This window comes from Nelumbo lutea, chromosome 1, assembly GCF_056320005.1.
Source record: "Nelumbo lutea isolate HS-2025 chromosome 1, American lotus-T2T, whole genome shotgun sequence".
Lineage (NCBI taxonomy): Eukaryota > Viridiplantae > Streptophyta > Magnoliopsida > Proteales > Nelumbonaceae > Nelumbo > Nelumbo lutea.
The window spans coordinates 160,921,441-160,946,331 of NC_142684.1; the positions used below are offsets into that span (position 1 = coordinate 160,921,441).

The following is a 24,891-nucleotide window of genomic DNA, read 5'->3' on the forward strand; positions in this document are numbered from 1 at the left end:
TACATCTAAACGAATAATGCAGTGCAAATGTGCAATGGAGTGGAGCCCCATTCCAATTCCAGAAGGAAAGGGATTTCTTCAGCTTGTTCGTATTATAAATTTTTGTCAATTATTAATTGAGCTTCCAAGGGTAAAAAAGAAGGAAAGGCAAAATGAGAAGGCACGACTGAAATTGCTATACATTTTACCTCAATACAGAAATCTGTCTCCTGATTTCAGGTAAAAATTTTCAACCTTTATATGATAATGTTTCTGACTTTCTGTACAGAAACCATGCCGGTATATCAAAAAAAGGAGTGATATTTATACATACAAAATACAATAGGGGGTAATGAAGTCAAAAGGGAACAAAAAGATAGAAGATGAACAAATGGACTTAAGCGCCAGCTAACAATGGCTCTCTACCAGAATCGATCTTTGTTAACACTCAAGTACCCAGACATTACTTTCCCCCCTGTATTCCTCATGCCATCTATGAGAAAGCACCACGTAGAACCCAGAGCCCCGATAAAGAAGTCTGCGTCCACAGCCATCAAGAAATTGACTAGGGGATAATTTGTACTGGTCTTTCTACCCAGGCTTGCCTCGTATGAAGCCATTGTTGTGTTTCCCACTTGCCGTGTCACATTTGTGTAATAGAAATTCCAATGGGGATATGATCTTGATTTATCTATGACTTCCTGAACATGTCCAATGTCATTAACAATGTAAGGAGACATCTTCAAACAAAATAATTGTTTCAAAAAATGAAAGGAAATTAAGCATGAAAGAATCTTGAACCTGCATTTCAGTGGAAAGCCAGATGTTGTTGAGGTGTGGGAAGCGTTTCCTGATGCGGTCAGCTAGACGCATGTACTCTTCAAATTCTACCACCTTCATTTCACATGCCTTGTCTCCCATTCTTACATGTATGCTTAAGAGTGGCCTAGGGATCCAAGGTTTATGATTGGACCATACAAATTGTTCTATATCAGATTGAGACCTGTTTCCAACACCCTGTGGAAGAAAAAAACAACACATTCAGATGTCCAAAACCAATTTTGAATATTGCATAGAGGATAAAAGAACTTTCTGGGAGCTGTTTGGTAGTTGTAATGGGCAGCAAACATGGTGTCATTTCATGCATACTTCATATTTGTGGTATTTAGAGATTTAGAACCCCAAAACTTCAGCAAAGTTAAATCTGCCATTGACCCAAGAGTAAATGTTAAAGCAATAATAACTATTGGAAAAGATAAGAACTAATAAGAGACAACTTGATAAGAGTGGACAGTTTTTTTGTCAAATCTTTCTACAATGCCTTGGCTGAACCAGAAGAGGGGCAAGAAATACCTTTTAATAGGATCTGGTGCAAAGGGGTGCCTTTATTTTTCAGGACAGCCCATCTGAATAGAATTTTAACAAGAGACAACTTGACAAGAGGGATGGCCTTGGAAGACATATTATGTGAAGATCCTATGGAGTCAACAGATCGTCTGCTTCTTATTGTACTTTCTCCTCGTCAGTCACAAATAGTGATAGTAATTTTGAATGGAATCTCTTAACATTATCGGAAGCAAGTAAGGCCACTAATAGATCATATTTGTGGCTGATTTTCTTTTTGTGGACTTCCCAGAAAAGAAAAGGTTGGATTGACGTATATTAACAAAGTAATCAAGGGATCTTCCTCACACATTCTATAAATTGTGGTTGAGGCTTCTCGATGGGTTACTTGTGGAAGGTTGAAGGTTGGTTTGCTTGAGGGCTTTATTTATCACATGGAGGATCTTGTAATTCAAATATTTAGATTGTCTGATCCCATAGCTAACAGTGGGACTCCTAGCTAGATACAACCTGAGGACAGAAAATATTTAGATTGTTGTTGTTGTTCACCATTTGATTAAAGCCACCTATTCAAGTCTTATCTATAGCATCCAGTTGACCTCATAGATCATAATTTGCAATTTGTTTATTGTTGGCCCTGTTTCCTACCAAGATGTTTTTATCATGGAACAAACTAAGTAAACCAACTTCTACTGAAAGGATCCTAAATCACTCTTTTACCAATTAGAGTGGTTAAGATAAACCTTTAATACTATCATACCAATACCAATTTATTCAAAAGGAAGAAAGGTTCTGTACAACATCAATAATAATGATAGGCAGATGGGCTTATATGTGCCCGAGTTTCTCAAAGAAAATGGAACCTAAAAGCAGTTTTATAAACACACTATACTATTACTATATAAATCTCAGGCACTAGGTATTGTCAAGTGTCAAACCATATATTCTATAAATCCTGGTTGCACTGCATAACTCAATGTGCTAATTTGCACCTTGCTTGTAATAGTCTATATGGTCTCAAATGCAGGCACACTGCTGTGATGTGTGATGGATAAATAGATCATTAAATATAATCAAAATAATTGAATTGTCCGCAGCACCATGACTAGTTCCATGATCACATATGGCAACATTATGAGTTTATGAAGAAAACCAACACTTGGGACTTGGGAGAGTAAAAAGTTTGAAGTAAGCAGGGTGTATGCTTCAAAGACATGTTTTTACCCTCCACATTGCGAACCAAAATGACAGTTTGGAGTCACAGGAAAAGAGTTAAATCCACTAGGTTTGGCTATTCTTTTGAACCAGAAAAGTTCTAGTTAACCAGGGCCCATCCTGCTCTGATAGGCAATATCCTCATTAGTCTTTCTCTTGCTATGAATTAACAAACCAAAGTACTGGAAAAGGCCACATTAATTAGAAATGGAGTTTGTGCAGGCAGGTCCGTGGAGGAGATCCTTGAAGATAGAAGCAAAACATCTCCTGTTCGAAGAGATGAGAATCAAGGGGAAGGTAAGCCTGAAGGTAAGGGAAGCGAAAAAGGGTACAATATTGCTGGAAGGATTAGAAGTGATCGAGTGGCTAAGAGAGTTCATAGCTGGAGCCTGTTCAAAAGGTAAGCAGATAAACTGGCAGGATTTTAGTACACTAGAAGGGAGAAGATATGTTGTTGAAGGTAAGAGGAACAGAAAGGGGTTCTTCATAGCTTTGGCTGAATTTTTTGGTAAGGGACAAAGGCAACTGGTGTGTCTACCAGCAAGAAAACAGAACCAAGGCTGGGGGAAAGTTGACTGGTTGCTCAAAGAGTAGCAAATGAGAAAAAAGCTTCCATAAGGGAGGAGAAGGCTTATCCCAGTAACAGCAGGGTACAACAAGGACCAGTGGTCATGGCAAAAACAAAAGGCCATTGCAGAATGGTGGGAGGTCTAGAGAGAGAGGAGTGGGATAGTAAGTTGGTGATACAAGCCAAGGAAAAGGTTAATGATTGGAGGAGGGTAGCTGACTTACTGGCAACCAGGTTGAATTTGAAGAGTATTTTCATAGTAACCCCCTTCGATAACTGTAAAGCCATCCTAGATCCATTAGAGAATGATTTGGAAATATTAGCTATCAATGTTCAGGCTGAGTTCGGATCATTCACAGTCTTCAAATGGAATCCAACATCCAACTTCAAGGATTTTTTTGTTAAAGATGGTGTGGTGGTGCGTGTAATAGGCTTGCCATTCCATCTATGGAAACAAGAAACAGCAGTCTATAGCTGTGTTGTGTGGAGGAATCTTGAAAGATGCTTTCTGGGGTGATCTCTATTCAGTAGCAATCCTGTTAAGTGGTGTGAAGCCAGAAGAAATTCCACGAAAGGTAGAGGTACGAACAGAGGGGAGCTTTGTCTCTGTGTGGTTAGCTTCCTCCATTGAAGCAGGGCTGTGGAAGGAGGCTCGTTTGGTAGGAGGGGAGAAGGAGGAAGAAGAAGCACTACGTGGACTTGTGAGATTGGGTAATTCAAATGGGAAGGGATTTTTCACTAAAAAGGGCCAACAAATTCTGGGAAGCCAAAAAGTTTTGGGGTAGTTGGAAGGTCAAACCTGGAGAAAGCAAGAAGAAGTTATGACAAATGGCAGATCCTTTGCGTAGGTGGTGTCAGGGGAAAAAGACAAAAAGCTTCTAGTGTCGAAAGGGAGAAGGCTGAACCAGCAACTTCAGACAGGGAAGGTTGCTGGTTTGACCATTAAAACAGGGGGGTGTGACTCTTTAAGTGGTCACGTGGGACGAAAAGAAGGGTCCAATTGAGTGGATCCCTTTTATGGTGGGTCGGAGAAGGCTTCTCAAGTAAAGGAGTTGGGCTCCTATAGTCTTGAGCCCAAGGCCCATTATAAGACAGATGGGTCGAGGGACACATTAAGTAAGCACGAGATAAAGCGTCTATCTTCTTCAACCCCGAACCCTTCCTCTCGACCAAACAGATCAGGCGCAAAAAAGTCTCAAGACTCACAGTCTCGAGGCTCTCTACAGTGGGTCCCTTCCAACCTGGCGAACCATCTCTCACCAGATAAGCGTAACCCGAGATACCTGAAGCCTAGTGATGAGAATAGAACAAGGCTTGAAGATTGGTTGAGTGAACAAAACAGCAATGACGATTCTGATAGAGACGAAACGCTAAGTCTGGGAAGTTTGTCTCCGAAAAACAACAATGATCTTCTTGAAACAGAAAGTTTGTATACAGAGTTGTTGTTTTTAGAGGAAGAGACTAAAGAGGCAAGTGGCAGGAAGACTAGGAATGGTGAAGAAATTGGTTCTAAAGCTGTGAAAACTCCTCCTCCCTTCGTCGAGGGAGCTGACCCTGAGTCTAATGAATTACAGGATGTTGGTGGAGAGGGACAAGAATCGACCGTGAGAATGGATGCGGGTATTCCAATGTCGGAAACACAGAGAAAGGTTTTCCAAGTGGGTAGGTTGTCAGGAAGTGATTCTTTCACCATGTCTACTTCACAACCTTGTCCAAAAAGGGGAAAGGCTTTAAAACCATTTGCCGACTGTCAGCAAGTCATTTCCAGTTATTCTAGTCCTACCCCCGTTCTTTCAGGTATGGGTGTCAATTCTGTTTTAGGTATTGGCTTGTTTGTTATGCCTGTAATAGATATCCCAGCTTCCCATCCAGGAGTTTCTGATGCAAGAGAGAGGGTGATAGTGGAAGGAGGAGAGAGGGTGTTGGAAGGAAGTAGTAAGGGGGAGGCGGATAGAATTTGGGAGTTGATCTGTACAATGATAGAGGAACAAAATAAAAAGGAAGGACTCGTAGAAAGATGTTGTAGCCAAAATAAGTGTGAGAAGGGTAAAATTCTCTCTCAAACATTGGCTGGAAATGATGGAGAAATTGGGAAGGGGGGGAAAAGAGGAACAAATAAGGAAAAAAGATCTGAAGTGGAAAGGCTAATTTCAGACATTGAGGGGGATTTAGAATTCAGTGGTAGAGGGGATAGGAGGAAGGGCCTAAAATGAGGAGAATATGGCCTCTTATTGGGTTCCTTTGCTATTTTGTATCGATGAAAATTATTAGCTGAAATGTAAGAGGGTTAGGGAGTGCAAGGAAGAGAAGGGCGATCAAAGACCTACTCCGAAGGGAAAAACTTGATATTGTGTTGTTACAAGAATCTAAACTGATGGAATTAGATGGGAGATGGGTTAGGAGTTTTTGGAGGTCTAGAGGTTTAGGTTGGAGCTCGTCTCCTTCCTGGGGAGCCTTGGGGGGGGATTGTAACACTGTGGAGGGAGGATGTGGTGGAAGTAGTGGAAGAATTGATAGGCAGATTCTCAGTTTCTATTAAGTGTAAGAATGTAGAAAATGGGTGTGTATGGGTCTTAACCAATGTTTATGGCCCTGATTCATATAGAGAGAGGAATGAGATGTGGGAGGAACTATATGCAATCAAGGGGCTATGGGATGGTCCTTGGTGCCTGGGCGGGGATTTTAACGTCATTAAATTCTCTGATGAAACCAGTAATCCCCAACAGGTAATCTCAACAAGCATGAGGAAATTTAATGGTTTTATTGAAGATTGTGATCTGAAGGAAATACCTCTGTTGCAAGCCAATTACACTTGGTCCAACCTTCAGGAAACCCCTTTGTGCTCGAAGTTGGATAGATTCCTTTTTAACCTTGCCTGGGAGAATAGTTTGGAAAACTTGATTGCTAGGGCATTACCTAGGGTCACCTCCGATCACTGTCCTATCCAAATAGGAACTGAGTCTTTTCTTATAGGACCCAAACCTTTTAGATTCGAAAATATGTGGCTTACCCATCCAGATTTTGTGAAAAAAGTGGAGTGGTGGGGTGAGGAGGAGAGGGGGGTAAGATGGAAGGGGATCAAGTTCCATAAGAAATTAAAAAGGTTGAGAGCTAAAATAAAAGAGTGGAATAGAGATCAGTTTGATATAATTGAGGAGCAAACATTGGGCCTAATCTCTCGAATAGAGAATTTGGAAGTAAAGGAATCTCACAATGGGTTGACCGAGGAGGACAGAGTGTTAAGGAGACAATTAAAAAAGGAGTTGGAAGAAGTGTTATTGATGGAAGAAATCAGTTGGAGACAAAAATCTAGACACAAGTGGATTAAGGAAGGCGATGGGAACACTAGATTCTTCCATGATTTGGCAAATGGGAGACGAAGAGAGAATTTTGTGACCAAGCTAGAGATAGGAGAGGAGGTGATTACCAACCAGGATGACATAGCCAGAAATTTTGTGGACCACTTCAAATCAATTTATAGAAGGCCTTTGAGTGAGAGAACAGTCATGGAAAGGGTGGATTGGCCAAGAATTGATGGAGTGGCAAGGTGGCTGGAAAGGGATTTCAAGGAAGAAGAGACTAAGAAAGTTTTCTTTCTAATGGATAGATCCAAGGCTCCGGGCCCAAATGGCTTTACAATGGGTTTTTATCAAGACTGTTGGGAGGTGTTGAAAGAGGATCTAGCTGAAGTCTTTAAGGAATTTGCAGACAATCACACTACAAGCCCTGGAATTAATGCCACCTTTTTGGCCTTGATACCTAAGAAGAATGATGCCAACCACCCAAAAGATTTTAGGCCTATTAGTCTGGTGACAAGCATCTATAAAATTCTTGCTAAAGTGCTCTCATTGAGGATCAAAACAGTCCTCCCTACCATCATTAGTGAAACTCAAGGGGCTTTCATTCAAGGGCGACAAATAACATATCAGATCTTAATTGCGAATGAGTGTGTGGAGGAAATGAAAAGGTCTACTATGAAAGGATTCATTTGTAAATTGGATCTTGAAAAGGCCTATGATTTGGTGGATTGGGAGTTTCTATTAGAGGTTATGCGAAATGGTGGATTTGGGGACAAGTGGTGTAGTTGGATCTTTGGGTGATCAGTACTTGTCACTACTCTATTCTGGTAAATGGTACGGTGAGGGATTTTTTTCTAGCTTGCAGGGGTGTCAGGCAAGGGGATCCACTTTCACCCTTCCTTTTTACCTTAGTAGCTGATGTGATTAGTAGGATCATTACTAAGGCTGACAGTGAAGATGCCATTAAGGGTTGGAGAATAGGGAGACACCAAATCTCCGTCACCCACCTTCCGTTTGCAGACGGCCTAATGATTTTTTGTGAAGGAGGTCTTAGTGAAAAGGTAGCAAACCTAAAGGAACTAATAAAAGGATTTGAAAGTGTCTCTAATTTGAGAATAAATCTGGAAAAGAGTTGCGTAGCAGGTATAAATTTGGAGGTAGGGGAGGTCGAGGCTATTGCGGAGTGTCTTGAGTGTTCCACCTTTGCTTGGCCTATGTCATATTTAGGGCTTCCTTTAGGGGCAAATCCTAGGGAGAGTAGATTTTGGACCGCAATATTAGAAAAGTTTGAGAAGAGATTAGTCTCATGGAAGAGGAACTATATCTCTTTAGGAGGAAGAATTACCCTAATAAGAGCTACCTTAGCTAACTTACGTACCTATTATTTGTCTGTCTTTAGGATACCAGTTAGGGAAGCTAGGAAGCTGGAGAAGTTGATGAGAGACTTCTTATGGGATCCGGGACAAGAGAAAAATGATCACTTGGTTAATTGGGAAATTGTTTGCAGAAGTAAAGAAGAGGGGGGTTTGGGAATTGGGAGGGTAACTAGAAAGAATCAAGCTCTGTTAGCGAAATGGTTGTGGAGATGGCCTTTGGAAAGAGAGAGATTGTGGCATGAGGTGGTGGGAAGCATTCAGGGAGGTCAGAGAATGGATGGGATGCTGGTGTATCGAGGCAAGCTAACCTAGCAGCACCTTGGAAGGCTATTCACAACACCCTTCCTCAATTCCTCAATTTTATCAGGTATGAAGTTTGTTCTGGCAACTCTATCCTTTTTTCAGAGGATATTTGGGTAGGAGACTCACTGTTAAAGGATTTGTTCCCTTTGCTTTTTTCTATTTCTTTGTACAAAAAAGAGGTGGTCTCAAAATTTATCTCACCTTTGGGAACACCCTTAGATCCTACTTGGGATTTTGGGTTTCGTAGAGGACTTAGGGATGGTGAAATTGAGTCTCTTTCTTTGTTGCTTGGGTGTCTTAATCAGGTTTGTTTGGATCCCTCTAAGCCAGATAAGAGGGTTTGGACTCCTAGACCCAACGGAACATTCACTTGTGCTTCTTTTTTCAAGTCCATCTCTCAACTTCCAACTCACCAACCCTTTCCGTCAAAAGAAATTTTGTGTAAGCCAGTTCCCCCAAAAATTATGGCTTTTTGTTGGGAAGTTTTCCATGGGAAAGTAAACACTTTAGACAACCTACAAAAGAGAAGAACTTTTCTTTGTATTTCTCCTAATTGGTGTATCCTCTGTAGAGCTCACGGTGAGGATTGTTACCATCTATTAGTATCTTGTCCCTTTTCTACAAACCTTTGGGCTTGGCTACTTTCGTTGTTTGGGAGTAGTTGGAGTCTACCAGCAGAAGTTCACATGCTTTTCAACCATTCTATCTTTTATTGGCCTACAAAAATAGGGAGAATTATGTGGAGATGTGCTCGTGCTGACTTGGACTCTTTGGGAAGAAAGGAATCTCAGAATTTTTCAAGATAAGGAAAGGAACTGCCAAGATTTGAAAGACTATGTGTTAAACAGGGCAATACATTGGCTGAAGACCTTGGAAATCTTTCATCAATTCTCCTTTAATGACATTTGGAGAAATTGGTCAGCAGTAGCAAGGTGATCATCTTTAAAGGCCAAATCAATAACAAGCTGGTCTCCTCCACCCGAAGGCTCGATTAAGTTGAACTTTGACGAAAGCAGCATGGGTAATCCAGGATTATCCGGAGTGGGGGGTGCTTTGAGAAACGATAAGGGAGAGATTTTGTTGCTCTACTCAGGTCCTTTGGGAATTGGGAATTCCATCAGGGCAGAACTTTTTGCTGCTGTACAAGGGGTCCAATTTGCAAACCAGTTGGGGGTACAACACCTAATAATCGAGGGGGATTCCATAGTGATGGTGGGTTGGTTGAAAAATTCTGAAGAGGCTATGTGGCGATACAAGAATGAAATGAAGAAATTTAGTTGGTTGACAAGGAATATGTTGGTCACTGTACAGTGGGTGGGGAGATCAGCAAATACCTTGTCAGATGTGTTAGCTAAGCAAGGGGTAAATAGGGAAGAATTATTTTGGGCTCAGTTGTGATTCTTGTTTTTCTTTCCTAGTTTACTTGTAAGTTTCAAGGAGGGGCTGCAGCTCACGCCTCTCGTTGGGATGATGTATGAACTCACTCTAATTTGCTTCTGAATCAATAAACTTATTATTATTCATCAAAAAAAGTTCTAGTTAACCAGTCTAGCATATGTATCAATTAATATAAATAATAACCAAACATTTATGTGTATTCTCATGCATGTTATATTGTATCTGCAAAAGGCTAAAAGGAAAGCTGATAGTACCAGTAGTTTCATCCTTGATTTATATATCTACAATATAACAAAAAGGAAAAATAAAACAAGGGAATATAATTAACAGACCTGGGGCCAATTCCCAAGACGACTACCAAGGACCAATTTTGCAGCCTGCAGTCCGAATGCCTCATGTCGGGCAATATTTAACAAATGGCAAGTATACTCACTATGAAACCTCATTAGATAACGAACAGCCTGTAAAATAACAATGCGGACCAATTACTAGATGTTAACTAAAGCAAGATGTCAGAGATTTGGTAATAAGGAACATAACTCAGAAGTAACAATGTAAACACAATTAGGACTTATAATACATAAAGATTAAAAAAAAAAAGGATATAATGCCTAAAAAAATTATGACCCTATATCACTAATGGTTTCTGAATACATACTGAGAGGCTAGACTTGGTACAGCAATATTACAAGAGTAGAATAATTATGAGCTATGAACCCAGATACCCATACAAGGGTGTCATATCATGTTGGATACCTCAATTTTCTGTGTAAATATTTGTAGCTGAATACCATATCCAGCCATGTCCTTGTCACATCCAGGTAGCATAAAATAGGTTATGAGAAGATAAATAAAATGCCTGCCTACAGGGGAGATCTTAGATTTATTATTCAACTGCACAAATTAGGAATATTACTACAGCTCATAGAAAAGAGGGAATCTTTCTAATATTTCTATACAAACTGCTGCTCATACCTGTGCTCGCCACCACCTACGATCCATTTTGCGATGATAAGTAATCAAACTTCCATTTATCTCAGTTGTTGGTTGCAAGTAATTCCAAGGCTCACCCCAGATTCTGAATTGAGGGAGAAAAAATTATAATAAAATTAAAAGAATATATATCTACTTGACTCTGTGCAGTTTGTCAAAAGATGGTTAGACAATGCAATAACTTACCTGGGAATCCGTCCAGCCCATATTTCCTTTGAAGTGTAATTGTCTTTCCCTGTTACAATTCCTTTCTCCCAAGCTTCTTTCCTTGCCATAAGTTCAAATGCACGGTTCTTGCACTCTATAGATGTTTCAGGAAAGAAGTAGCAAGACCAATGAGAGCGTGATGAACCTACAAAGGCATGTCCAAGTTATATTTTGTTTTTATAATCATAAAAGTATGGTATTCAAGGTTCTAAATATTGATACAGGCCGATATGCCAGATGGGGCGTATCAGCCTGTATGTTTGGCTGCTTTTTTTTAGTTTTGTTTTTTTCAAACCTGTTCGGGGGGGGGGGTCGGTATAAGGCCTGTCTACCCCCCTGAAACACTTACTGTAGAGGGCATACTGGAGGGTCACCGATTCGGCAATTCTAAACTGTAACATTATTCAAACATATGGTAACCATAGGTTTTTAAGCCAATGTGAAAATGAATTGTCCAATACAATGCAAGTCTTCTTGACTACCATAATGTTCATAATTATGATTGACACCTTTGCAACCATCATGGTCAGCCCGGTTATAGTAGTTGGTAACAAGAACTCGCTTTTCATTAATTGCAATAGCAAGAAGCCCACACATTCCAGCAAATTGGGCTCCAATACCAAATCCAGGCAGTGTCTCCCAGTCTGCAACAAGAAACCTCACATGAGGATCACTACAGCTTGAGGGATGTTGATGGAGCCATATGTCATGTTGCACTTTCCTAGTGGCAGGAAAGTTATCTTCATCCGATCCCATAATCTGCAGCATTTCACATTATTGATTAAATTCTGAGATAAACTTATCAAAGAATTAAATGATGTCATAAAAAGTAATTTACCAACTCATGGAATAAGGTGCAACATTGAGAAAAGAGGAAAATCTGGAAACATTTATAACTTCCAAGCCTTATTTGTCAATATAGCATGTAGTTGGTTATAACACAAGGACTCCGTGCTAGGCTGACTGCACCACCCTGTTATATTATTTTCCAACATGGTGCACCATCAGCTCATGAACTTAGCAGTGCATCTAAAAGCATTACACAAGACCAAAATATGGTTATCTGTTTTGCTTTGCTGATTTGCTCAATATTTGACTAAAGAATGCTAGGTAATTAACTTCGAGCATATTTACAGTCTGGAATTTCCACAAAACAGGTAATATGTTCTTTATATATGGCACGTTTTCTTTTAAATACCCTGATTTAGGTATTAATCTTTCACTTTCCAAACATGGCTTGCTGACTCCCAAGTTGATTGACTTAATTCCAAAACTTCCCATAGTTGACTCCACTCCCAAGCATGGGGACCAAGTCACTGTGGTGGTTCCTTTTGTCTGAATCAAGTGATAGATCCAACTGATTCCTTTGACTCCCTGCTGAGTTCATTCTTTAGCCATTCCTACTTTCAACCTGTGTCATTATTTATGTGCTATTTTAAAATGCAAAAAAAAATTGGTATACTGAGTATTTAAAGGCTAATAGTAGATTTATTTCATTTTGCATTGAAATAAATTAATAAGAAGATTTTCTTAATTGGGAAATAACTAGTGGATCTATCATTTTTTACAAGGGGGCATGCCCCTAATCATTAGTCAAAAACGCAAATTATAAGACAAAAATTCAATGGTGGTTCCTTTGTCTTTTCACTAGGGATCTGCTCACAGCTCAGTTTATCAAAAATGGGAGGTGGCCAACCCAAACCATTCCCCTTCTTAATTTAGTCTGTTATCTTGAGAGCTGTACTTGAAGTAGAGAAGAGGAGAAGAACACCACTGATAATGCTGTGAATGTAAAACTGAACTGCTCAGTCAACAGTACTATTATTTATATTATGATGTAGTACAATGATACAAGAAGTTATTGGAATGCCCCTGATTAGTGATGGGACACCCAAAAACAACTTAAAACATTAAACAGGATTAGGCCCATTAACATAGGCCCAGTACAGGACAATTTAAACTTAAGTATAGGCTAATAAGAACTCTTATCAGCCGAATACTCATACATACAAAGACTTCAATCCAACACTCCCCCTCAAGCTAAGCATGGATATCAATCATGTTTAGCTTGCCAAGCATGTCCCTAAACTTTGTTGCGGCCAGCCCTTTGGTCAGTACATCTGCAATTTGCATCTCAAATGGAGTATAAGGCACACAGAGTTCACCCGAGACAATTCTTTCTCTAACAAAGTGCCGATCAATCTCAATATGTTTTGTCCTGTCATGCTGCACGGGATTGTTGGCAATGTTGATGGCAGCTTTATTGTCACAATACAGCCTGAGAGGACCTTCAGCCTTAATGCCAAGTTCATTAAAAAGAGTTTGAGCCATAAGAGTTCAGCAACCCCGTGGGCCATAGCTCGATATTCTGCTTCTGCACTTGATCTAGCCACTACATTCTGCTTCTTACTGCGCCATGTGACCAGGTTTCCTCCCACAAATGTACAGTAACCCGAGGTTGACTTCCTGTCTCCAACAGATCCAGCCCAATCTACATCAGTGTAAGCTTCAGTTTCAATTCTATTGTTTTTCCTTAAGAGAATTCCCTTCCCTAGGCAAGTCTTCAAGTACTTAAGAATCCTTTCAACTGCTTTCATATGAGGGATCTTTGGAGAGTGCATAAATTGACTGACAACATGCACAGCATAAGCAATATCTGGCCGAGTGAGGGATAAGTATATCAGCTTCCCTACCAATTTTTAGTATCTCTCTCTATCACAGTAGTCCTCCCCTACTGATTCTTGTAGGCCATGATTCTATTCTATTGAAGTATTTGTTGGCCTGCACCCCATCATGCTTGTTTCCTCAAGGAGGTCAAGAACATACTTCCGCTGACATATGTAGATTCCCTCTCTTGACCTAGCAACTTCAATCCCAAGAAAATATCTCAAATGACCCAAGTCTTTGATCTCAAATTCCGAATCTAGAAACTCCTTTAGTCTTTTTATCTCTTCCAAGTCATTCCCGATAATTACCATATCATCCACATAAACAATGAGTGTAGTAAGTTTGCTATCCTGTCTCCTTATGAACAAGGTATGGTCTACACCACTCTGAGTGTACCCCACAAAGCCTCTCAAACCATGCACGGGGAGATTGCTTCAACCCATATAATGTTTTTCTTAGTTTGCACACCTTTCTACCAAAATCATAGCCTGGTGGAGGTTCCATAAATACCTCTTCATGAAGATCGCCATTTAAGAAGGCATTCTTCACATCCAGTTGATGAAGTTCTCATGAAAAATTTGCTGCTAGTGACAAAAGAACCCGAATTGTGTTGAGCTTTGCTACTGGGGCAAAGATTTCTTTGTAGTCAATCCATTCTTTTTGAGTAAACCCCTTTGCCACAAGTCTAGCCTTGTACCTTTCAATAGACCCGTCCTCCCTGTGCTTTATAGTAAACACCCACTTGCACCCAACAGTGCTCTTCCCCTCTGGCAGATCCACTAATTCCCAAGTTCTTGCTTTCATTAGGGCTTTCATTTCTTCATTCATAGCTTCTTTCCACCTTGGATCAGACACAGCCTCTGAGTACCTAGAAGGAACATGCACAGAGGAAAGAGCAGACACAAAGGAGTGATAGGCAGGAGATAAATGTGAGTAAGAAACAAAATCAGCAATGGGGTGCCGGGTAGTGCAAGGGCAAATAGGCTTACGAAGAGCAATAGGAAGATCTAAATCAGAAGTATGTGATTTGGAATTACCTTGGATTGTAGAGACAGATTGATCCGAGTCCAACTAGTTGTTGTCATGAGATTGAGGGCCCCTTTTTCCTTCTGTTGTATGTAAGTATCTCTTTCCGTTGCCTACTGGAGCCTTCAGGAACATCTGCAGCATCAAGAGAGGTAACCGGCACAGTGGGAGCCTCACTGGGTTGACCTGGAATGCCACAACAAGGAGTAGGAGGAGAGGATGGAAGACCCAAGGTAGATAAGGGAACAAAAAAGGAAGGAGAATGAGAACCCTCTTCCATCCCACTAGTCTCCCCCTGAAGAGGATTCAGAGAAGACTGAAAATAGGGGTGAGACTCAAAGAAGACCACATCTCTGGTGACATACTTTCTCCTGGAGATAGGGTCATAACACTTGTAACCATTTTGTGTAGGAGAGTATCCCAGGAATATTCCCTTTGTAGCCTTAGGATCCAGCTTGGTCTTCTTTGGATCCTTCACATGTATGAAACATATACAGCCAAAGACCCAAGGAGGAAGGGAAAAATCTGGAAGAGTGGGACACAAAACAGAGAAAGGGGTTTTCAAACCCAACACCTTAGATGGCATCCGATTTATCAGATATGATGCAGTAAGAACCGCTTGAGACAAGTATTGCTTGGGGACTTTGTGCTGGAATAGTAAGGCTCGAACTGTCTCCAATAGATGTCTATTCTTGCGCTCAGCAACCCCATTCTGCTGAGGGGTATAAGCACAGGATGACTAATGTAGTATGCCAACATCTTCCATGAATAAGTTCAAGGATTTTTCAAAGTATTCAACAGCATTGTCTGACCTGAATTGCTTAATGTTCTTATTAAACTGAGTTTCAACCATCTTGCAAAATGCCATAGTTATCCGTGGGACTTCATCCCATCCTTTTAACAGGTAAATCCATGTGCATCGAGAGTAGTGGTCAATAAAACTGATAGAGTACCGGAAGCCATCAAAAGAAATAATGGGTGAAAGGCCCCAGACATCAGAATGAACCAAATCAAAAGGAGCACAAATATCATTACTGGAAATTGGATACATAGTTCTACATTGTTTTGACACTTGACATACTTCATAGGTTAAACTCTGACTTGAAATGCCCTTAAACAGTTCAAGAAACAACATTTCTAATGAGGAGAAAGACACATGACCTAACCTAGCATGCCAAAGATGCAACTTAGCTTTTGACTCCACACTCTCCGGACTACTACCAGTAGATGCTTGTAAGGCTGAACCGATGTCTGCATCAAGATAGTAGTCCTTCATACTCATGACCGCACCCAATCGTTCTCCTTGTCAATCTGTCCTGGAAGACACAATGAATAGGAAAAAAAGTTATACTACAATTCAAATTTTTGGTGAGTTTTGAAACACAAAAGATTTGAGGTGAGACTGGAAACATGTAAAACTGATTTAAGAGAGAGGTCCTTGTTTAGGCCAACCATTCCCTTTCCAGAGATAGTGGAGAAAGACCCATCAACAACTCTCATCTTATCCTGACCAGACAACAAATGATATGAAGAGAATAGGGAAGACGTACGTGTCATGTGGTCAGTTGCACTGGAATCAATAACCCAAGAAATAGAGTCAATAGATCCAGTGGCACTGAAGGCAGAGGTTGTACCTGATCTGGCAAGAGATGTAGAAGTAAAAGAATTATTCCTTAGACAGGTCAATGCCCTGCTAAGGCTCTCTACCTCACTGGCAGTGAAGCCCAAAGCACAAGTTCCAGAGGAATCAGCTGTTAGACAGTTTTGTATGCCCTTAGCTTCAATCAAAATTGATGTACTTTATGAGTTTATTGTAAATGAATAAAAGTACATATTTGATTCATGTTCCCTTGGTATGTTTCTGTGTATTACACTTAAACTGGACACTTATTGAGACTCGTGTTAATTTTGAATGTTCACAGCCAGTGGGTCGGTCTGGGGAGACCTATCCTGACAAGGCTGACACTGTGGTGCCACCAAGTCGGTTGGGGTGGCTTGTCTCAGCTACCGGGGTGAGACCCTAGGCACATACAGTGTGGGATTAATTGAATCTTTGAACTGGACCAGATTTCCAGTATTGCCCTGGACCTTGGAGATTGATGGGCAAAACTGGAAAGTTACACCCGACCCCTAGACTCGATTATGATACTGCACTAGGTGTCGGATCGGGCTATCTTTGATGTACCAATCAGTGAGATCCTTAGCGGGGGTCAAAACCTGGGTATGTTGGGACAATCCAAGAATTCATCTGAGTGTGTGATCATAGTGACAGGATCAGCCCCTTTGTCGGACAAAGGTAATGATCGGGGATGCACTCTCACTGTTGGAAACCAAGACTGTCGGCAGCCGATTTCAACCGTTGAAATTTGTTTTTGCGAAGTATATTTTATATGAGATATAAAAGTATATACATTATGGTTTCTAAAATGTTTGCAAAAGGTTTTAATTCCCGGGATCCATATAAGTGGAGAGTGCAAAACTGTTCCTTGCAGCCGAGGGAGAGGTCCTCTCTTGTCGGGCAGTGTAAGATCATTATGGGCTGAGAGGTTAAGTGTAAGACCATTGAGGATAATACCTGATGGGCTAATCTTGCATCTGCCCACAGTCCCTGGGTGTTACAAGGTGGCTTGGCCCAGGGACCACTTAGGGTAAGTGTTGGGCCCATAGAGCCCATTTGATGGGTTTCAGGGGGTGCACTGTCTTTAACAGTGTATTCGACCAGGCCTTATAACAAAGGTTGGGCCAAACCCATGTGGCTGATGTGTAGATCAATGCTTGGGTCCCACGCCATACAAGGAAGCCCAACTGGGCAGCAGTTAGGAAGGTTAAGTGAGCACATAAGCTTAATGGGCCTAAAGCCCATTTCGAACTGGGCTATTAATTTAGTTAATTAAAGGGGCGAATTCTGAGATGGATTAGCAGTTAGGATAGGGTCTTAATCCTATCCACTCAGAGAGTCCAGATCTGAATGTGATTCAAATCTAGAAACCTCCTAATAAGATTAGGATAAAGCTAATCTAATCTGCAGATAAGATAAGGGTTTATCCTTATCATTAGAAGAGAAGGCTGATCCAAATATGATTTGGATAAGCACCTCCTAATGGGATTAGGAGCTGATCTTTTCAAGTCAACAAAAGGAAGGAGGGGGCGGCAGCCTTGAGAGAGACCAAGAAACACATCAGATCCTCTTTAGTGCTGAAATCAAGAAGAGAGAATTCTGCACCCTGCGAATACTCTCTTGCCGCCTCCCCGCTCTTGCCGCCCTGTTTGCCAGTTCAATCTCCAGCTGTGGGAGAAGTCAAGATTGGATCTTGACATCAATTCTTTGAGAAATGATTGAAAAGGGAGCTGTGCTCACGTTCCATCCTGTTGTTTCTTGCGAAGGACAGAGTTCTTGGGGAAGAACACTGCTGATTCTACTCCATCCTGCACTGCGCCATCTTCAGTGGGAGCAGTCTTTGGATCCTTCCTTGGGCGTGAACACCTTCGTTGGGAGATATTGCTTCTCCGTATCAGGTATCATTCTCTCCCATTCCTTTTGGTTCAGATCTGGTTCAGTTTAAGGTTCAAGATTTATCCTTGAAAATATGATTTTCTAAATAGGGAATGTGATTCCCAGTTGAAGGGAGAGAAAAAATTTTTAAATTCGCCCCTTATTCCGCAATCTTTGGGCGTCCATGTGATGGATCTCTCAACCCTTCATCAGCAACCTGTCCCATAGGAGAAGAAGACCCTGTTGGAGTATTTTGTGAGTTGTCACCATTGTTGCTGGTGACAAGGTTCCCACTTGCCGCAGGCCTGTTATCCCTAGAAGAAACTTCTCTGGATATTGGAGACATCTTGACTACAGCCACTGTGAAGGTGACACTGACTAAGACTAGCCGAAGCAGTTCTGGAGGTTCTGAACCAGTTCTGGAGCAAGTTCTGATTAGCCGAAATGATCACAGCAGGTTCTGACAGCACTCGACACAGTTTCAGACTTGCCGAGACTGTCATAGTTCTGAAGCAGTTCAGTTACAGTGGCAAACAAGGAGTTATGGGCTGGTAACCGACCTGAAACTAAGGGTTCTCAATTATTGTGCTATGCAGACTCCACTTGAACTTAGAGTACTGCAATTGTAAGGAGAATGTCCCTCCTTCCAACCAATACTAGGACTGCTGACATCAGTCCTCAACTAGGGTTCACAGTGCTGGACAATCTGGAACTGGCAGCTCCCTAGGTAATCTTCACTTGAGCTGAAGCAGTTCGGGTACAGCAGTGGTGAGAGGTTCCGGACTGATAACCAACCTGAACATGGAGTTGTTTCCCACTGTGCTATGCTAGTTTTGCTGGGGCTTCGAAGCTACAGTGAAGCTGATAACATGTAATCTTTGGAGCTGATAACCGACTACTGTTCTGTGCAGGTCTTGCTGGAGCACCAAAGCTGCAACTGTAGAGGAAGCTCTCCACCTTTTGGCTAGTGCTAGGATTGCGAAATCAGACCTCAACTAGGTTTGTCTTATTCAGACCTCTCTTAGTAGCCAAATAGCTACTATTTGCTGGAAATAACCTAGTAGGACATCTACTTCTGGGTCTTACTTCCCTTGAGTCCTACAACCAAGAGAAACCCTAGGTTCGAACTTGCTTTACTCTCTTACACCCCTAGGTCTTTACTGTAGCAACCCAGAAAAGGAAGAGAGAAGATGAAAAGACAGCAAGAGAAGAGAGAGTGCGCCGGCTAAAACCAGGAAGAAGCTAATGCTCTGATACCATGTTATCTTGAGAGTTGTACTTGAAGTAGAGAAGAGGAGAAGAACACCACTGGTATGCTGTGAATGTAGAACTGAACTGCTCAGTCGACAATACTATTATTTATATTATGATGTAGTACAATGATACAGGAAGTTACTGGAATGCCCCTGATTAGTGATGGGACACCCAGACAACTTAAAACATTAAACAGGATTAGGCCCATTAACATAGGCCCAGTACAAGACAACTTAAACTTAAGTATAGGCTAATAAGAACTCTTATCAGCCGAATACTCATACATACAAAGACTTCAATCCAACATAGTCAATTGTGAAAGCTCCCTAAACAACCTCACCTGTTTTTGTAATACAGAATATCCAAACTTAAAAATCTATAATTTGAGGTTGTGTGAAGTAAAATATATTAAGAATATAAAACATAATGCCGCATTACCATAATTTATACAATTCTAAATTGTAACATGACTCTCCAAGTGAACTCCATGACTCTCTAGTTAACTCCACTTGAAATCTTGCTGAGCCAAGTCAAAAGCCTGAAACAGCAAGCTATTTTTGCAAACCATAAGGTAAAGTAATTTTTACCAATATGAAAAGGTCTAGTAATGGGTTTAAATATATGATTGGTGCTTGGAATATGAACATTTACCTAAAAGAATGTTATTAATTTCACTGAATCTCCTCCATTGCAGCATTCATAAATTTATGGTTTAAACATTTGATCAAATATTTTATCTTTATGTATTCAAGCTAAGTGACTGTTGATCAACAGGTACTCTTTGCTACCAAGTTCAGAATGTCCTGTTGGGTGGGTAAAGTGGGAAAGTTATAAGGTAAATCATAAAGTATAAACAAAAAGAAGTTGCATTTAAAATTTAATGGTATAAATGATCACATTTATCAGGAAATATGCATATAAGAAAGGATGTGATGGATAAGGCACGGACGATGATGACGATGATGATGTGATGCATAGCTCTGTTCGATCCCCTTGTCATCGTTGCGTTAAAAGAAAGGCATGTGCAAAAAGGAAAGCTAATTCATGATATTCTAAATTTGGTCCAAAAATAATGCTATTAAAATTACTCTTGTATCTGTTATGGTTGAATAACAACATTCAGGAGTAGTCATACCACATAGAAAAGTGAAATGTCACATTAAAAATAAGCTTAGTGAAAACAGAATATACAATCACACTGATAAGTACCTTTGCATAAGAACGCATCATTACAAAACCTATATAATATAGAGAAATTTGTAAGGACTTGCTGTAACTCTAGCATTTTAATGGATATGCCAGATTAACAACACATTAACATCTGAAATGAATTATACATAGCAACAGAAACTCCAAAGCATTCATAATGCAAGTAACAGAATAGTTCCCATGTAAGGCACCCAAAAAGTAACAGTCCCCACATGAAAGATAAGTAACACAAGTCAGAACTTGAAACTTAAAGATTGAAAAGATAGATTTTTTCCAGTACTAAGCTTAGAGTACTGATTTCACGTATCCTTTGAATGTCATACTGAAATCTACTACAGTCATTGAGGTTGTCACAAGAATCCTACTTGGGCAGCATAGACACTTATACCTATAGTTAACAACATAATGTGCAATACACATGCAGATATGCAAAATTTACATAAACACAATCGTGCCACCTATACATACATTATGAAGAGATTTTTATGGACAATATTTTAGCCTGGCAATTAATATAAAAAGAGAGAAAAAGGTAATATGCTTGGTCATGTGTACTTTGCCACTACAAACAGGTATACGTTACACATAGATGAATACGGTGGAAGTGCGCAACAATACAAATAAACATCAAAGAATGGGTGCATGCATACAACAAAGACCCAGACAGACACTAACAAGTTGCAGATTGCTTGCACGAGTACATGTACAGATAAATACAGACACTTGGTTAACAATAACAGAAAAATAAATTGGTAGTGGTAGATTAGCAGGTGCCAACATGTTACATACCCAGGGAGGATAAGATCCTTGCAGTTTAGCTTGACGATCAAAATTTCCCTGTTGTTTATCCATTGCAAAAGAAGAGTGGGGTAAATCTATGCCTAGCAATCCTTTCCAAATCGTCCAGGGAGGAAAGCTTCCATTCTCTCCACGGCTGTCAAGGTGTTTGCTGACTTTTTCACTCAATTTACAGTTCTCCAGATGAGGAGCTTCAGGTATACTTGATCTGCTCAATCCTACCCTGATGAAAACATCATGTTCACCACCTATTGATTCATTCAGCATTGCACTCCAAGCTGAATATAATAAAAGGACTTTCTCATCATTGCTTTGTTCACTTCTTTTTGTTTCTTTTAGGTTGGAAAAGTCCAAGCTTTTTCTCATATCTGAATTTTCCAAGAAAAAAAAAATGTCAACTACGAAATTATTTAAAGACATGATTAGATCCAAACAGCCTTTAAATGCAAGTTTCAGATCAGGCTAGTACAGCAAATTGTGCTACCAAGAATTAAAGGAGAATTAAAGGAGTGCACATTGTTGCACTTAGGAAACTTAATAACAGTACTGAGTTGAATTCCTATAGAACACATGGAGCTACACAACAGGTTAATAGTCATCAACAATGACAAAAGAAACCACGTTCAGTAAGTAACCCCACTCTATGTAAAATGAGGTTCAGGCTTCAAACAGAAACATGGGATCTCAAAAATATCATCTACAAGCATTGCATTTTCTCAACCATGACTTAAAATACACAAAAAGAGCTTTCCAATTATTCTTTATCAGTAACTATTCCAATTTTAATTTGCAAGAAATAATTGGTGTGGAAATAACACCTGGAAAAGGAGAAGACACTCTGATCTGCAAACCAGATAAAATCAAATAATATAAAATAGCAAACGCAATGGACCCAAGAGAGTAGTCTTTACAAAAGTATTCATTCAAATTAGGAGTTAGCTAGAAACAAGGATTTAGAAAACATATTGGTCCAATGCCTGAATGAATATTGTATGACCAGGCAGTATGCTCACGTTTGATAAAGAGTTAATGGATTCGATGTACCATAAAAGAAAAGCAAGCAATTAATTGAATTACCAAAACAGAGTAATACTTACTAACCAATAAGTCTCAAAGACAAAGCAATTAATAGATACAACTATTACCAAACTTCCTTCTTTTTTTTTTTCTTTTGTTTTCCCTACGTCTATAAAAATTCTGAAAGACCGTAAAATGAATTCGAACCATAATCTATCTTTAAAGAAAGCAAGCAAGAAAAAAAGTAGAAAGAGTAATTCTTGCTTACCAATAACCCCTGAACTCAAATTCTTTGAAGCAAGTCCTGCCGAGGGAAATGAAAAGGCAACTTCCCCGAACTCCACCAAGGAACTGAGAGCGGCGAGAAAGAAATAGGTAAGACAGACACCACAAAGAAAACCCACGACACAAATTTGACATGGAAATGAACTACCCATCTGCAGAGCTTTTTGCGAAACAACTCTCTCAAGAGTCTTCTGAGCTGTTGGCTCCATTCTGTGCCCAAAAGTTCAAAATCCAAAGAAACAACTACCTTTCAACAAGCCTTACAAATCCTTTAATTTTCACGGTTCCTAAACAGACCTCTCAAATGTAACCACGTGATATCATCTCAACTTTCCTCCTCTTCACCAAAAGGTAACCCATTCAGAGAGAGAAAAAGAAAAAGAGAGAACCCATCAACAGAAACATCTCAATATCAAGCTTTAGCCTTAAAGATAAGATCTTTTCTCGCTCACACAAAACAGAGCAAGTGTCACGTAAACTACAACTTCAACCTCCGCTTAACCTGAAACTACAATTTTGGATTCGAAGCAGTCTACAAAACGAGCACCACCTTCCCTTCAGCTGCAAACAAACAATGATAAAATTATAGAAAACTTAACAAAATATCGGAAATCATAAACAACTATGCAAAAAACTAAATGAAAGAATATGAGAATAACTAGTTCTCACTACTCAGAATGGGGTATACCAAAACCCAAATCCTTTTCAGACTTCCTGCATCCCATTTCAAACTTCCATGCAGAAAATAAAGAAGCACAATCCCATTTTTTCAAAACCATGATAATAGTAGATTTGATAAAAATAAAAGCAGAGAAGATCTCTTGGTCTAACAGAGCGCCTAATGACGTAAAGGGATAGAACATGCAGAGGGACACATGTAGCGACCCTTTACCAACAGATATTCAAATTCACTACATAAATGCATCTACGCAGCCAGAAGCGAATTCAGTAGAAACCCAGAAAGATAAACGGGGTTAGAGAGTTAAAATAAGACGATAAACAAAGTGCCATTATTAAAGGGAGAAACAGACAGAAACCTTCGGAAGCAGAAGGGTTAGGAACATCCCCAGTTTGTTGTTCCTGCAGTGGTATTGCTTATGGGTGTTTCAGGAATGAACTACAGACAAAATGGATACCCAAAAAAAATTACAGGAGCAAACAAAAACAGAGATAATTTGCAGGAACATATTCCCCACCAGTGGGACCAATTAGATCGGCCTGTCAGTGGGTTTTAAAAATCTATGGCGATCATCATCATGAGAATTACTTAAAGTAGACGATTAACCGAAACTTTTCGTCATTGGAATAAGTTAAGACTAAACAGTAGATAAGGTGAATTAATGTTCTTTAGTGAGTAAAGGTCTAAAGGAGGACGCGACTTAAGTGATGAAGAAGTCTGGTCTGGACGTTCAGTTGCAACAGCTTGCAACTGGCTGGCTCCAGTGGCTTTCCTCATTTTCTTGTCTCACGAGAACTCGAACGCTTCGAAACCGAAAGAAAGCTGAAAGTCAGATTTATCTGATGGTTGTTAAGGTAAACTGATCGAGTGGTCAGGATCAAGTGTCCATCCATTTTACTGGAATGAAGCGATGGTGGGTTTGGTGGGTGATACATAGTTTTATTGTATACAAAAATTACACACGTGAGGTGAGACCACTTTAACGCTGTGTACCCGACTTCGAAATCTGTGAATCCCACTTACACCGATCCGATGGTCGGAAGTGAACTGATATCCGATATTTTCATTTTTGCATGCAAACAAACCAAAAGAAGACAGAAGGACTGAAGGGTAACAGCCTTTCACGGATTTTTTCACGTAAAGAGAGAGAGAGAGAGAGAGAGAGAGTGTGGAGTGTGAAGTAGAATCGGTCGTGAATGGTGATGATGGTGGATGGAATGAACGCAGAAAGTCCGAAACCCATCAACTGCATAAAACAGTGAAGTACGAAGGCTGTAGGCCGTAAATGGACTTATCTCTGAGAGACACCTGAGGCCAGCACTCAGCACCTTTAATTCAAAAGGAGCCACCAGAGGGATCCGTGTTAGAAAATGGAAGCGGGTATGGATCGGGTCTACTTGTAGCTGATGTATTTCATTTTCATGTCATATGGATATGGGTGATACTCATATGTAAACGCTGAAAGCTACTAATAATATAACTCACACCATGTGAGGCTGCATCCTCCCATTTAGCCTGGGGTGTGCCTGGGCGCCTTGCTTCCCTGATTTGTCATGCACTAGCCATATGGTGTGTGGTTCGTGTTTCACTAACTAGTTCCAAGTGGCCCCACAAAAAAAAAAGGAAAAAAAATGGTGAAACTCCTATCACATGATTTACCTAATTTCTACTTTGTCACACAAATTATTTATTTATTTAATCATTTTTCGTTTAGATATGGAAACGGGTTTGGTCCAATTGTCTATGTTCAACCCGACCCGAATCAGCAACCCAATAAAGAG

The 24,891-nt window shown here is 40.2% G+C and overlaps 1 protein-coding gene across 4 annotated transcripts; it reads right to left on the bottom strand.

Moving 5' to 3' along the window:
- Positions 1 to 213: 213 nt before the first annotated feature.
- LOC148878759 (uncharacterized) lies at positions 214 to 23,885 on the bottom strand. 4 transcript variants are annotated; one of them, XM_088959742.1, is made up of 9 exons: positions 23,469 to 23,885; positions 22,415 to 22,992; positions 21,121 to 21,497; positions 11,192 to 11,441; positions 10,662 to 10,827; positions 10,458 to 10,560; positions 9,815 to 9,943; positions 781 to 996; positions 214 to 680 (listed from the first exon to the last, which is right to left on the bottom strand). In XM_088959742.1, the coding sequence occupies exons 2-9, from the start codon at positions 22,638 to 22,640 to the stop codon at positions 402 to 404; spliced, it is 1,746 nt and encodes a 581-aa protein (XP_088815868.1). In that variant the 5' UTR covers positions 22,641 to 22,992; positions 23,469 to 23,885; the 3' UTR covers positions 214 to 401. The 4 variants fall into 4 exon arrangements, with proteins under 4 accessions (XP_088815868.1, XP_088815861.1, XP_088815877.1 ...); XM_088959735.1 differs by having other exon boundaries at positions 23,101 to 23,499; XM_088959751.1 differs by having other exon boundaries at positions 23,091 to 23,474.
- Between the last annotated feature and the right edge of the window lie 1,006 nt (positions 23,886 to 24,891).

Bases quoted from the DNA above. Each gene is read 5' to 3' on its own strand.
- LOC148878759 (XM_088959742.1), bottom strand. From the start codon at position 22,640: ATGGAGCCAACAGCTCAGAAGACTCTTGAGAGAGTTGTTTCGCAAAAA. The intron at 11,442-21,120 runs GTATGTAACATG...GAAATGCTGCAG, and splicing joins AAGGATCTTATCCTCCCTGG to ATTATGGGATCGGATGAAGA. The intron at 10,828-11,191 runs GTGTCAATCATA...ATGCCTTTGTAG, and splicing joins TGACCATGATGGTTGCAAAG to GTTCATCACGCTCTCATTGG.